The 14383-nt window shown below is 34.7% G+C and overlaps 1 protein-coding gene across 7 annotated transcripts in view; it reads left to right on the forward strand.

Annotated features, from left to right (window-relative positions):
- MBNL2 (muscleblind like splicing regulator 2) overlaps positions 1-13027 on the forward strand; it is a 158001-nt gene extending 144974 nt beyond the window's left edge. For 5 of the 7 annotated variants that reach the window (XM_077158545.1, XM_077158544.1, XM_077158548.1 and 2 more), the window contains one exon: positions 10243-10363. In XM_077158545.1, the coding sequence (XP_077014660.1) occupies positions 10243-10257 (15 nt within the window). In that variant the 3' untranslated portion in view covers positions 10258-10363. Of the gene's footprint in view, positions 1-10242 lie in introns of all 7 variants that reach the window. The other 2 variants (XM_077158547.1, XM_077158550.1) reach the window with 1 other exon arrangement.
- Positions 13028-14383: the final 1356 nt, after the last annotated feature.

Raw genomic sequence — 14383 nt, forward strand, 5'->3', positions numbered from 1 at the left:
TTCCTTTTACTGAATTTTAGCATTTGGTTGCTCTTAATGTAGACAATAATTTGCCTTTAGTGTCTTAGAAGCCAGTTCTTAGCAGGCTGAATTATACATTCTGCTCCACTGTTAAAATGGCTACTGGGCCAAAATGTGCCTAGGATTCTAAGTCTAGAATAATGGTAGCGGATACAAAAGCATGGCACTGAGCAGAATTGGGGACTTGATGCTAAATGCTACAGGATCTTCTTTCTGGGATTTCTCCTGACCCAAATCTTCAATTTATTACTGAGAGTAAACCCCCAAATTGAAAAAAACAGGTATAAATGAATGTTTTTGAAATTTCTTTTCAGTTGCAACATAAACTATTTTTAAAGGATTTTTTTTTAAGTTTTCATAGATGCTACCTTCATGCCCAGGGGTAACCTTCAGTGAAAGTCTCATACGTGGCAGCCTATTTAATCCCAGCTATCCTATGGATCTTGCTATAAATATTCTGAACATTTTAGAATATTTTCTTAAATAGTATCTCTAGTGTGGGCCAACTATTATATTTCTTGATATAGTAGAGAAATTCAACCTTCTTTAATATAGAGATGGACCCTAATTTAAAAATGTTTGTTTGTTCAGAATTCCCTCTGTCACATGGTTTGCAACTCAAATAATTTTCCCATACAAACAGTGATGGGCTGGATGGTTAGTTCCCCAGTTAACCTACAATAATTTGTTTAACCCATGACATCACTCAAGAATGATATTGTGCTAATAGCAGGGTACAGGCTAATTACCATGTACACAGATGTTTCTCCATCGTTAGGATTTAAGAAAGATGGCAAAGGTGTATTCCTAACCCATGTTATAGAAAATTCCTTCACCTTTTCCATCTGCACAAGGGAAAAGAACCATAAACTGTGGTGAATTCCATGACTGAATTTTAGCTGGGAAAGGTTTTTGGAATAGGAATGTGGAATACCATGAAGAGTCAAGAATGTCAGGCATGTAGAGGAAGATAAAAGCAGGTAACTGCCCCTGAGTAGTCACCAAGCTTTTTCATACCACTCTCTTTCTTATTTCCCTTAGATTCTATGGCTTGGTCTGCTTACTTCCTCTGTTTTGTTTGTTTGTTTGTTTTGTTTTTCATGACTGTTCTGTGTTCCTTCCAATCTAGGGTTCTTTTCTTTTGCTTTGCCTTCTCTGTAACCTGCTCCTGAGCAAACCTGGTTTCATAGCTCCCCTTTTTCTGAATAAGCACTCAACACTCTTGAATGTGCTTTTGTCTTAAATACCTCTGTAATATCAAGGGAAGATTCCTGGAAGAAAATGTCTCCATGTCCTTTTACCTCCTTCTTCATTTATATCTTATATGAGAAGACATATTACTCTTGGATGACATTGAGATTTTTAGATCATCTGAGAACTTGGTCCCCATCTCACTATGAAAGTAATGGAAATTATCCTCTGAATTTCCTTGGGGGAATTGAAATGAAATTAAAACTGGGTCTGACATGGAGAAAGGGATTCTAACAGCCTAAGTACAAAGGGCTTCCGACTCCTCCTGCTTCCTTTCTTTTCATGGATGGGCCAACCTTGCCACCACCACCACCACCCAACCTTTGAAGGGCAGAAGGAAGATGATGGAGGCTAAGTGTTCCTAGTACCATCTGAAGGAGTAACAATAATTGAAGCAAGCTGACTTCCACTGAACACAGGGTATTTGGGGGGTAATGGATCATCTGAGGGGATAATTTTACCTGATGCAAATAAGTCAGAGATTCCCTATACAGTTAAATCCAAAATTTGTATTGCCCTAACTGACTACTTTATGGTTACAGACAGAATTTTTTTAAAAAGTTCTTATTATTTCACTTGAATGCTATCTGGTAAAATATCAGGTTTTTGTTGTTGTTGCTATTTTTGTAATGAATTTTATCTGGTCTGAAAACTTTTGTCTTTTTTAAACTTTTAAACTTTTGTAATGAATTTTATCTTTAGATACTTTTAGAGATACACTGCCTGACAAAAAGTCACTCTTCAATGATATTTGCAATTTTAGATCAACTGAGGACCAGATTTCCATTTCAGCTTGAAAGCAAAAGAAATTATTCTTGGAATTCAGATGGGCCATGTGGTAGTTAGGTTCAAGTGTCCACTTGGCCAGGTGAAGGTGCCTAGTTCTGTTGCTGTGGACATGAGCCAATGGCATGTGAACCTTATCTGCTGCTGATTACATCTGCAGTCAGCTAGGAGGCGTGTCTGCTGCAATGAATGATATTTGATTTAATTGGCTGGAAGCTTAAATGAGAGAACTCAACATAGCACAGCCCAAGTAGCTCATCTCAGCACTTGCAGCTCAACCCAGGCCTTTGGTGATGCAGAAAGGAATCTCCCCGGGGAAAGTTGATGGAACCAGAGGCCTGGAGAGAAGGCCAGCAGAGATCACCCTATGCCTTCCCATGTAAGAAAGAACCTCAGTTGAAAGTTGGCTGCCTTTCCTCTGAAGAACTATACATTTTTAACTAAATAAACCCTCTTTTATTAAAAGCCAGTCCATCTCTGGTATGTTATATCTGGCAGCTTTGGTAGACTAGAACAGCTGAGTCTGGGGTGAATGGAGCCTTACTGTAATGCTCCCAAGAATCTAGATTTATATACAGCTGACATGGAATCATTTTGGAATAGAATCTTACTCAGATCAAGAATTTCCATTCACATGGATTTTATCCAGATAATCTATATTAGCAATATGAATTCTGGTCAGTAATCTTAAGTGAGACCATTATTACTGCTTTTCACGCAAAAACTGTTATTAATTTTTTCAAATAATTTATCATGTATTAGAAAGTCTATTTGATAAACTTTTAATCAAATACAACAGCGCAGAAAATATCAGGAAAAAAAGTCATCAAAATCTGTCATTAAAAATAGAGATATTAGAACTTTGAATGTAAATTTTCTATTAATGTTAGAAGGCAAAGCTATAATCCTGACTAAACTCTTATTTAAGGCGCTGCTAAATACTCTGGATGTTTCCAGCCAACCTCAGGTTGCTCTTCTCAAGAATAAAACTGTCAAGTTTTTTAATTTTCTCCCAGGACCCCAGTGTATGCTGGTAGTCTTAGAAATCTTTTCTGTACAAATAAAAACATATTTTAAAAACAAGTAAATATGGGATGAGACACTGCCCTCTCTTACCATAATACATCCAAAAAACAGTGAATAAGTACATTTTTAAAGTGTCTTTACATATACCATTAATTATCTCTGAACTTTCTAAACAATTAAAGATTATGAATAGTTGTGAAATAGGCCAAACAAATGAAAGTCTTCATTTATTATGTGTATAATTATGATTGCTTTAATTAATTACTTTTTATCTGGCATCATATGTTGCTAGGGGACCAAAGACATTTGCTTTTGACTTCAGTGATCCTTACTATGATTAAAGATAGAATCATATTGCAGCCAAAGATGTACAAATGTCCCTGTACCTTTATTCAGTTTGCTTCAACCAAAATGTTTCAAAGTTTCACTTCTCAGAAAAGATCAGGGAATTTTAAATAGCAGTGGCTATCAAGAAGAAGAAGGGAATATTAGGGAAAATATGGAAAAAAATATCAAACAGTGGAAAAGTCATGCCAGTGGAGGGAGGCATGCCAATGGTAAGTAGTAAAGGAGAACAGAATAAGAAGAAAACAGAGACTCAGGTGGTGTGCAGTAGGCGGGCCTCTTAGCTTGGCTATTTTTTTTAAGGAAATTTCATCCAATTCTCTATTTCTAAATTAATAATAAATTTGTTGAAGGATACTGAACCATCCTTTCTTTAATTTCTTTCTGAAGAAACAGGACATTGTAACCATGGAAAAGATTTCCAAGATATCTACAAAGTCTAGAAGTTTTCTTCAGATGGTGTTTTTATTTATGTTCTGTGCTTTCCTCCTCTGTTAGTGATTCTGCTCTTAGCCTGGGATAATTTCTCTTTTATCTACGTATAAAAGAGGATCAGAGTGAGATGGGAAGGGATCTTTAGTGTACTTGGATATACCTGAATCTTTGTCCTGAAGTAGTCAGAAATAGATCTTGTCCAAGGGGGTTCTTTTCTTGCTGCTGTTGTTATCTCATCTGTCATGAATTTTCTCTTGGTCTTCTTTCTATATCCCCATTGTGGCATTGTACCCTCAGTGAATTCCTATTTATGCATGTATTCATGCAACCAGCAATTAATGATACGCCCAGCCCTATCCTAGACACGGGGATATAAAGATGGATGAGATATTCTTCCCTTTAGGAAGTTCAGCTAATGTCCCAGCCCTACTTGGAAATTCCTGCTTGAGCTTCTGGGTTAGGGATATCACAATCCATTGAGTCTCCTTCAGATTTCAGCAAGGCCACACAAATATTTTATAATGTATATTTTATCTACCTCTCCAAAGTTAGCATTACAAGGACAGTATTTGATGGCATTTCACAGGAAGATTTAACTAAAAGCATCCATTATTCTTCTTTTCTAATTGTTTTGTGGTTTGGATTCCTAAGAACGGTGAGTCTTTTCACTGAAGTGTTTTTCCTATCAATTAAGCAATAAGAGTTTCTACTGAATTTAACATTGAACTAACATTTTAAAAGATGAATCATCTGACTTCCCTGCATCTTTGCGATGAACACTCATACTACATAAGAAGTATGAGCATTTCTGGAAGTTATCTAGAAGCTCATAATTTCCAAAATTATTCATATGTAAGTTCCTGGAAAACTGCCAAAAGATAGAAAACTCAGAAAGTATTAATACTTGGTGGCTCTGAGCCTTTAAGGAAATCCTGCATTGATTTGTATTATTTTGTATCCATTGGCATAAAGACTAGTTAATTCCCTGTTGAGGAGTTCAAGTTCAGTGTCTCAGTCCCTGCACAGACTATTTTTCATGAAATTTTATTGAGATTTGGTCATACCATATAATCATCCAATGTGTACAATCAGTACACCTATCCATACACCAGATTAAGGGAGTGTCAGCCACAAGGTTTATGCAATCACGTGGTCACACTGTACAAACTATTTTAAACCAAGTGTATTTCTAACATTGGGTCAAGCTCTTTTTCAACGCACCAAGGGTGAGGGGGAATGAGTGTCTCAACCTAATGCCATCATCATTATGATGGAAGAGACAAGGCAGCATGCATAGTTTGTGACTGGTGAATGAGTCAAGTGAGGCATAGTGTTTTCTTTTTATGTAGAGGGTCAGTTCGTCAAGTGCCCTTTTCCTTTGAGTAGAAACCAAATGCCTGAAAGTTACAGGATTAATTCTCCACTAGACCCTATCTCCTACTCCCTCCCACCCTCACCATTGCTGCCTCCAGTTATAACGCTACAGGTTTAGCTGATCCCCAGCTCAGGAAGCCAGCCAGCCAGACTTAATGGAGAGCTGCTCCGAGAAAGTCAGACTCAAAGAGGATGCAAACCAGCAGCTCCTGGCTGAATTCAGCCAAGGTATACTTGGCCCAAGTGGAGTTGTTTTTATAATGTGACGTCATTGCTGGATTTCCAGCTTCTTTTGAAAAATGGGAGCTTAAGCAATATAAAGCCTGGGTTCCTGCGTGTAGCAATTGGCTGGAGCTGAGTAGCTGATGCTCCATTCCATTAGGCAAGTTCCCTTCTGTCTGAACCACTTCTCTTATTTACTTTTCCCGCCTGGCCACAAAAGGCTTAGTATTTAGGCAGTACCTGACCCAGCCCACTTTTTGATAAGTTTGATCCCACTACAGTACAAGTCAATAGTAAGCACTTCATAAAGGATGCAGAGATTATTAAATGGCTGCTCATAGCAACACATCTTGAAAAAAAAAAAACCATTTGATAATCTTTGGAGTCATTCATACTTTGACTTCAGTAAATAAATATGAGACCAGTTGTGGACTGGCTTCATATGAGGGTAACTTTTGTCAGATTCTTAAATCTGATCATCTTGGAAGATACTTTTAATTCACTTAGTATGATTTCTTTTGCTTATTGCTAAATAGACTCTATTGCAGCCACCTGATATTTTTGCATCACAGATACAACTAGAGAGCCTACTGAAGATTTATAAAAGCACTCATGATCTGATATCAAGTGTCTTTATTTTAAAAATAGAATTGCAGATTTGTAAAAAGTATAGCATCCAGCTATTATTTTTGAGTCTTCTCTTTTTAGTGGAAAAAGAATTGAAAACAGTGCTTTCAGGTCAGGATTATACATTGTCAAATTATAATGGCTAGAATCTTATTTTAATAAGTTAACCTTCTTTGTATGTCATGGCTTTCTATTGTGTAATTAATACTTATTTGGGGAAATTGCCTATCAGGTAGATGAATAGAAATATATCTTGTTCCATATAATTGATTTCTTTCCTATTATTTTAGTTTGCCAAAGTTTCTCAGAAACTGAAGCAGTGTAATTGTGGTTGTGTAGGGTGTTCTGTTGCTATAAATAAATGCATTTGTAGCTTCTTCTGGTGACGGCTTAGGGCAGGATGTGGTTGGCTACCCAGGCACAGATGTCCTGTGGAGGGACCCAGCAATCCCACAAGTTCCTCAGCAATTTCTATGCATCTGACTCTGCACTGCTTTCTCTCATTTGGTGCCTCAGGCTCCATTTGCTCTAGGCCCCACTTATAACCTTATCTTTTCCCTGATTTCCAAGCTCCCAGGGATTTTTCTGACCACTTTCCTCAGCTGGCAGCATAGCAGGTACAGAAATTGCTTTTGGAATTACTGACTCCCCTGGTCTCACTTCAGACTGCCACCACATCCTGGAGGGGATTCCCATGTCAGGGAGTGGAATGAGTTAACATCTCCAAGCTCATGTTAGCTTTGCAAGCACTTTTAACAGTGTGCAAACCAGTTAAAATGGTTTGTGTTGTCTTTTCCGTGTCTGCAAAATGTGGCTGGCAATACTGACCTAGATCATGAGCCTCTGATAAAAATTTCTCAGAGCATCCTCTAAAATCAAATCACTGCAGCCACATCAGTGATGCTTTAGAGAGGGTACTTTTAGAGGACGCCATGTGGCAGCTATTTCTCTGACATATGTATGCTGGCAGACCTCATCAAAGTTTGAATTGTCCCTTCCAAGAAAGCATGGGTTTCAGCGCCTTGGAGAATGCCCAAGGAACTTTGAATATCAGCCTCAGCTTTAACCAAGTACAGTAAAGGACACAAGTCACTGACAGTTGGTCTGTCAACAGACAGTTGGTCTGTTTGTGAGCCACATTATAATTACCCATTGTTTAAAAAGGACAAGCTCAGAGTTAGGGTCTTGCAGCATCAGATTTTTTAGCACATGTTTCAGGTGCATTTGTAAGCCTATATTTTAAGAAAGCATGTTTTGTACCTATATTGAAATATTCAGGCACCTTCTGAAATTTTTGATCCTCATGACCATTAAAATGACAAATTAAGATTGAATATGTTTATATATATATAACATAATTTATATATCCATATATAATTGGTATTAAAAAACTCTGTGAAGAAAGGTACCAGTGAAACACACAAGATGTAACTATTCATCTTATTAAATAGCACAATATATCTTAAATTATGTTTCCTTGGTTTTAATTAAAAATAGAATCTGATTTTTTAAAAGCCATATAAAAACTAGACAGAAGATTCCTCTTTCCCCCAAAGCAGCTGCATCTCTACCACCCGCACTTCTCCCCAATCCTCCTCCACTTGGCCTTCCCCTCCTCTTCCCTCCAGCGGTATCTTGTGGGTGATCCTACCCTCCCCTTGGGCCAGGGAACTGTAATGTCGTGTGTCTTCTTACATCAAAAGTAGGAATAGAATGGACAGAAGTGAAATCAGAAACACACAAGCAAGCAAATAAGAAGTTGGCAACTGTTCTTCTTCTCAATTTCCACGATGTCTGTTTTCCAAGATACATTTCATCCCAGAGTATGCCTAATTTAGGCTCTATTAGTGACCAGCAAGCTGTATTTATCAGTAAAAATTTAATAATCAGGAAATATTTTCAAGAAAACTGCTGCCTGTGAAAATGAAACTTAAAATGGAAGACATCCAAAGCTTTCCTACCCTCTAAGAGCAAATCTCTTGAACTTCTTGAAGTTCATAACTGCTAAGAGTATAATTCAGTTTTTATACCACAAATACAGTTCACAATGTAGCAAAGAAAGACCAAGGTATAGTCGGTCATTTTTCTGTCTTCATACCAGGCAGCAGTACCTAAGCTGAGAGTTCAGCAGTACCAGAGAGAGTTATTATGTATACCTCCATCCACAAAACGGATAGTGGGTAGGCTGGAGCAGAGGGAAAAACAGTCTGGGTGAGTCTCATTTGTGCTTTTAGTTGACTTCAAGGTTGATTTACAGTTCATTTAAACCTGAATGGCTGTACATGCCTCTTTGTCAAATACCAGTCCAAAACATTGTTGTAACCGATTTCTATAATGCAGATTTACCCATTTCTGTGCTTTCTGTAGAATGATTTCATACAAGGTGGTTAGGAATTTCATTCTATATGGCATTTTAAGTTTCAGGTAATAAACCGGAATGTAAATATATTCTAAAATATATATTATTATACATTAGTTTAAGAAATTTTAAGATTTTTTTCCATAAATATTTTAGAGGTACTATTGCTAAAGTAGAAGAAAAGAAAAAGACATAATTTAATGTCCTAGGGCTCATCCTTATTTGGAAACCTTATAGACAGCATTGAAGCTCAGGGATGAAATAGAATAATTCCTATTTAATAATCAAATACCTAAATATAAAAATGACTGTATAATCTGACCATTTGGAAAATTTGAATATTACCAATTTGCAATGACTTTCAAAGATACTATAATAATATTTGCATATAAATCATTTTATCATATTGTTATTTTTATTCATATCTATCAGGACAGAGAAAAGGAATGCAATTTTTCCCAATTAATTTTATATCCCTCAGAATTTAAAAAACAAGAATGAGCTTATATAAATTTTTGAGCTTCCATTTAGAATAAATATTTAATATAAATACATTCTTCCTTTGTCTTTATCAATTCTATACACATCTGTATGTTTCAATACGATAAAAAGATAAGCATGTTCATTTCATGGAGGAAACTATTTGAATGTACTCGAACTGTTTTCTATAAACAATGGGAGCATGCACTGAAAGAGAAAAATACCCACATTTATAAATTTGTACATAGTGAGATAAGTATACTTGCCAAATTGAGGCCTTTATTAGGTAGTTGAATCACAGGGTGCAGGGATAGTAACAGGCCCTCACCATAAATAATTTTTGCAGGTTATTTCCTATACAAAGGAAATCTTGGCTTTTTAATAAACATTTTGTTTACTGGTTACACTAGTTTGATCAAAGCATTGCTCAAAAATAAATATTTTTTGTTAAAATGTATTAAAAGCTTGGGGTGGTGCAACGGTGGCTCAGTGGCAGAATTCTCACCTGCCATTGCCAGAGACCCGGATCTGATTCCCAGAGCCTGCCTATGTAAAAAAAGTATTAAAAGCTTAGCTTTTTTTTTGCACGGGCAAGCATCAGGAAAAAAGCTTAGCTTTTAAGCTTAACTTTTTAAGAGATGGTTACACAAGGCAAACTCCCTCCCTTTTGCTTTCTGATTTGTTGAAAGTGTTTCGAATGCTTTATTAGGATATTATCCTTTTTTTTCTTTTAATATGGGACATTTAATCATTTCCTGATTTTGAAACTCATCGTTGTTATATCTTGGGAATAAATTAGTTTTTATGGGAATTTTAGAAGCAAGGCAATAGATAAGTAACATTTGATTTATTTGATGTATTTGATTTCTTTGATTTATTTTTAAATGCTTTACAAACAACTTTACAGATACCTTTTCAAATATGGACTAATTCTCTGACAGGACTTTCTAGTCACCTTAGCAAATATTAGTTGGATGATGATGTGAGCATATACTACAGATATATACAGTAAAACTAAAAAAAAAGAAAAAGAAAGTCTAAAAACACTTTATGCTCCCATATATTCAATCACAATTTTATAGAAAATATTGTACATTTGAATCATCATTCTTCACAGTGGCCAAATAGTAGAAGGTGAAGTATAAAAGTTTACAGCACAAAGGTTAGGGATGGTGCAAAATCATAAATGCATCAAAATGATGAGAAATTGAAGAAAAATCCTATTTCAAATGTATATTTTTAAAGAATAAAACTTTAAGTCATTATTTTCTTTCACAGAAGGATGTCTAAATCATGTTTGTCTTTTTCTTTAACAGATAATCCTGAAATAATCAGCAGAAATGGAATGGAATGCCAAGAATCTGCATTGAGAATAACTAAACATTGTTACTGTACATACTATCCTGTTTCCTCCTCAATAGAATTGCCACAAACTGCATGCTAAATAAAGATTTAGTTCTCCTGGACAGACCACAAAATCTAAGAAGCTAGCGCTGCTATATCATATATGAGTATTAAATATGGTATGCTTAGTATATTCCAACCTAAGATAGTTAACTACCTGATACCAGCTGTGATGTTTAAAGACATAAAGGGTAAAGTTTACTTTTAAAGAGTTTCTAAACATAGTTTCTGTCCTAGGAATATTGTCTTATCTCCATAACCATAGCTGATGCAGGAAGTCCAACCAATTTACTCATTTAGACTCAGAATATCTCAAATTTAGCAATAAACAATTAGCATTAGTTTAAAAAAAAAAACTATTCCAAGGACAGGTTCAATTCTAATTACAATTACTGTCATTTCATTTTCCCACTGGATTAAAGGGTATGTTTCACTTCTTGACAAAATGAATGCTGCAGCAAAGATAAGAAGTGAAGTAAAATGGATACCTGTCCTACAGGTCTAAAATTTGAATGGGAATTCAAGCACAAGTACTGGGGACACATCAAGTGTGGTATTTGGTTTGCCTGGAGATGCCGCATTGAATCATGTGATTGTAGAGTAACATTAAATAGATTGAAAAAGAAACTTTGCACGGTATGAACTTCATACCCCACCAAACAAAGTCTTGAAGGTATTATTTTACAAGTATATTTTTAAAGTTGTTTTATAAGAGAGACTTTGTAGAAGTGCCTAGATTTTGCCAGACTTCATCCAGCTTGACAAGAATGAGGGCCCATGCCAACAGTCTAATCTAAGGGATTAGTCTTTCAAACTCACCATCCGGTTGCCTGTTACAGAATAACTCTTCTAAACTAAAAACCTAGTCAAACAAGGAAGCTGTAGGTGAGGAGATCTGTATAATATTCTAATTTAAGTAAGTTTGAGTTTAGTCACTGAAAATTTGACTGTGACTTTAATCTAAATTACTATGTAAGCAAAAAGTAGATAGTTTCACTTTAAAAATAAAATCCATTACTGTTTTGCATTTCAAAAGTTGGATTAAAGGGTTGTAACTGACTACAGCATGGAAAAAAATAGTTCTTTTAATTCTTTCACCTTAAAGCATATTTTATGTCTCAAAAGTATAAAAAACTTTAATACAAGTACATACATATTATATATACACATACATATATATACTATATATGGATGAAACATATTTTAATGTTGTTTACTTTTTTAAATACTTGGTTGATCTTCAAGGTAATAGCGATACAATTAAATTTTGTTCAGAAAGTTTGTTTTAAAGTTTATTTTAAGCACTATCGTACCAAATATTTCATATTTCACATTTTATATGTTGCACATTTCCTATACAGTACCTACATAGTTTTTAAATTATTGTTTTTAAAACAAAACATCTGTTATAAGAGAATATTATGTGTAATTGTTTAAAACATCCATTTTCTTTGTGAACATAATAGTGATTGAAGTATTTTGACTTTTGAGATTGAATGTAAAATATTTTAAATGTTGGCATCACTGCCTGTTCTGAAACCTAAATGCACCAACCATATCATTATTTGTTAGGAAAAAAAGAAATCTGCCATTTTAATTGAAGTTGGTCAAAGTCTAATTACTCTCTATTTATCTAATATCATGATGATTTGATCACCCTACCAAAAGAGAATCGCATTCTAAGTGTAATCTTACATAGTGCTTGTATCGTTGCATTTGTTTTAATTTGTGGAAAAGTTTTGTATCTAACTTGTATTACTTTGGTAGTTTGATCTTTATGTATTTTGATGTTTGTAATTTTCTCAACTATAACAATGTAGTTATGCTACAACTTCCCTAAAGCATTCAAACTTATTTTCTTTTTTTCTTTGTTGATAGCTATTCATTTAAACTCATTGAAAACATAGTATGCACTACTAAAAGGTAAATTATGGGAATCACTGAAATATTTTTGTAGACTGATTGTTGTAACATTGTCTTTCCTTTTATTTTGTTTTCTAATTTTGATTTTAAAACTTATTAGCACACAACTATTTTCAGCCCTTTAATAATGGAGTATCAAACCATCACCTGTACCCCCAACCAAATATAGAAGTCTGTATTTTTACTATGATATCCATTTTCCAGAATTGTGATTATAATATGCAAAGAGTCATTAATATGCCATTTACAATAAGGAGGAGGCAAGGCAAATACATAGATGTACAAATATATGTACAACAGATTTTGCTTTTTATTTATTTATAATGTAATTTTATAGAATAATTCTGGGATTTGAGAGGATCTAAAACTATTTTTCTGTATAAATATTATTTGCCAAAAGTTTGTTTATATTCAGAAGTCTGACTATGATGAATAAATCTTAAATGCTTTGTTTAATTACAAAAATCACCAATATTCAAGACACGAAGATATCAATTCAACAAATATTACAGTTAAGAGACTAACTCGCCACTTGTATGGGAACTACATTTCACTCTTGGTTTTCAGGATATAACAGCACTTCAGCAAAATATTCTTTCAGCCATACCACCAGTAACATTTCTACTAAATCTTTCTGTAACAAAGAAATCCCTCATTCATTACTTTACTGTGTAAACAGGAGTCTAATTTGTATCAATTATATGTTTTGGTTGTAATATTCAGTTCACTCACCCAATGTGCAACCAATGAAATAAAAGAAGCATTTAAAAAAGATTTTATGGTCTTCCTACTTTTTGTGCTGAGACAGATTGATAATTAGCCAAACAAATTGTTTTTTATATTCACATAGATGGCAGTGGGTAACTTCAGAGAAGAGCAAATCATGTGTGTTCAAATAGGAGATAAACAATTTATGTTTCTTTTTAACAGCAAGAAAAACAATTAAAATGGCAATTTTAGAAGTATTTTTAGTATTGTTAAAAATGGGAAATAAAAAAATCCCACCACATGGGCCACTTTTTTTCCTGATTCTGACAGATAATGAGTAGATGGGAGAATCAATAACCAAATGAGAACAACATATCAATTTCAGTAGTAGACAGAAATGGCTGTTAATCCATGATGCAAGCTTCTGGTAAGAGATAGAATGGAAGACATGACTTAGACTTGAGGCTACAGAGAAAGGCGAATGCTTAGTTGTGTTCCATGCTGAGGTCCTGGCCAGGTGGATCGTGGAAAGAGCAAGGTTTGAAACTAAGAGCAGTGTTCAAGCTCCCCCCCACAGTCCTTTGAGGCCCATGGTATTTCTTAAGGAAGGTGCTATTGGCATTTTGGTGGGCAAATGTTATTCAGGGGTTGGCAGAAACTCCCTCTATGGTCCAAGAAAGGAGTATGAGAGGGAAGGTTCTCACTGTAGCGTATAAAGCTTCAGGTCTTGTGAGTGGTTATGATATCTTTTAAAAGGGTAGAAACAAATACATTCAACAGATCAGGCATAGACAACTAAAGGTGCCTGTATTTTTAAACTGTCTGACAGGATTCCCAAGAGTGAAAATACTTTAAAACTAATACCTTTGTGGATATTTGACAGACTGGCTATATATTTGAATGAACATTTATTTTACTGTAATGCAGAAGAAAATCTGCCATCCTATTAGTTGCTCCTGACAAAAAAAAATCCTCTGTTAATAGTAAGTTCAAGGTGCCAACTTGAAAGAACAAGTTGTTATTCTAAGTGAAAGTCAAAGATAAACTGTACTTAAAATTTTTCATACCTGGTTTGATGAAGTGTAATCTTATCAATAGACAGACTTTTTATAATCTACATCAAAATCCAAAGTGAAATATAAAACTGAGAGGATAAAAATTACTTTATCTCTTTAACACAGAAAATATTTAGGTATCACATATCAATAATTGGCTGCCAATAATTCAATTTAGGGTTGCCCAAACTAAAAATAGTATTTCAAACCCAGAAATATACCATTTTATTTATTAACCAAAGTACTTTTGCAACACATTACATATTTGGGAGACAGTCAAGGAAATCAAATATAGTTCAATATTCTGATATTTGTGAGAGGGAAATACTTGCTCCCTAAAGAATGACTTCTCACAAATTGAAACATA

The sequence above is a fragment of the Tamandua tetradactyla genome, chromosome 4, assembly GCF_023851605.1.
Source record: "Tamandua tetradactyla isolate mTamTet1 chromosome 4, mTamTet1.pri, whole genome shotgun sequence".
Lineage (NCBI taxonomy): Eukaryota > Metazoa > Chordata > Mammalia > Pilosa > Myrmecophagidae > Tamandua > Tamandua tetradactyla.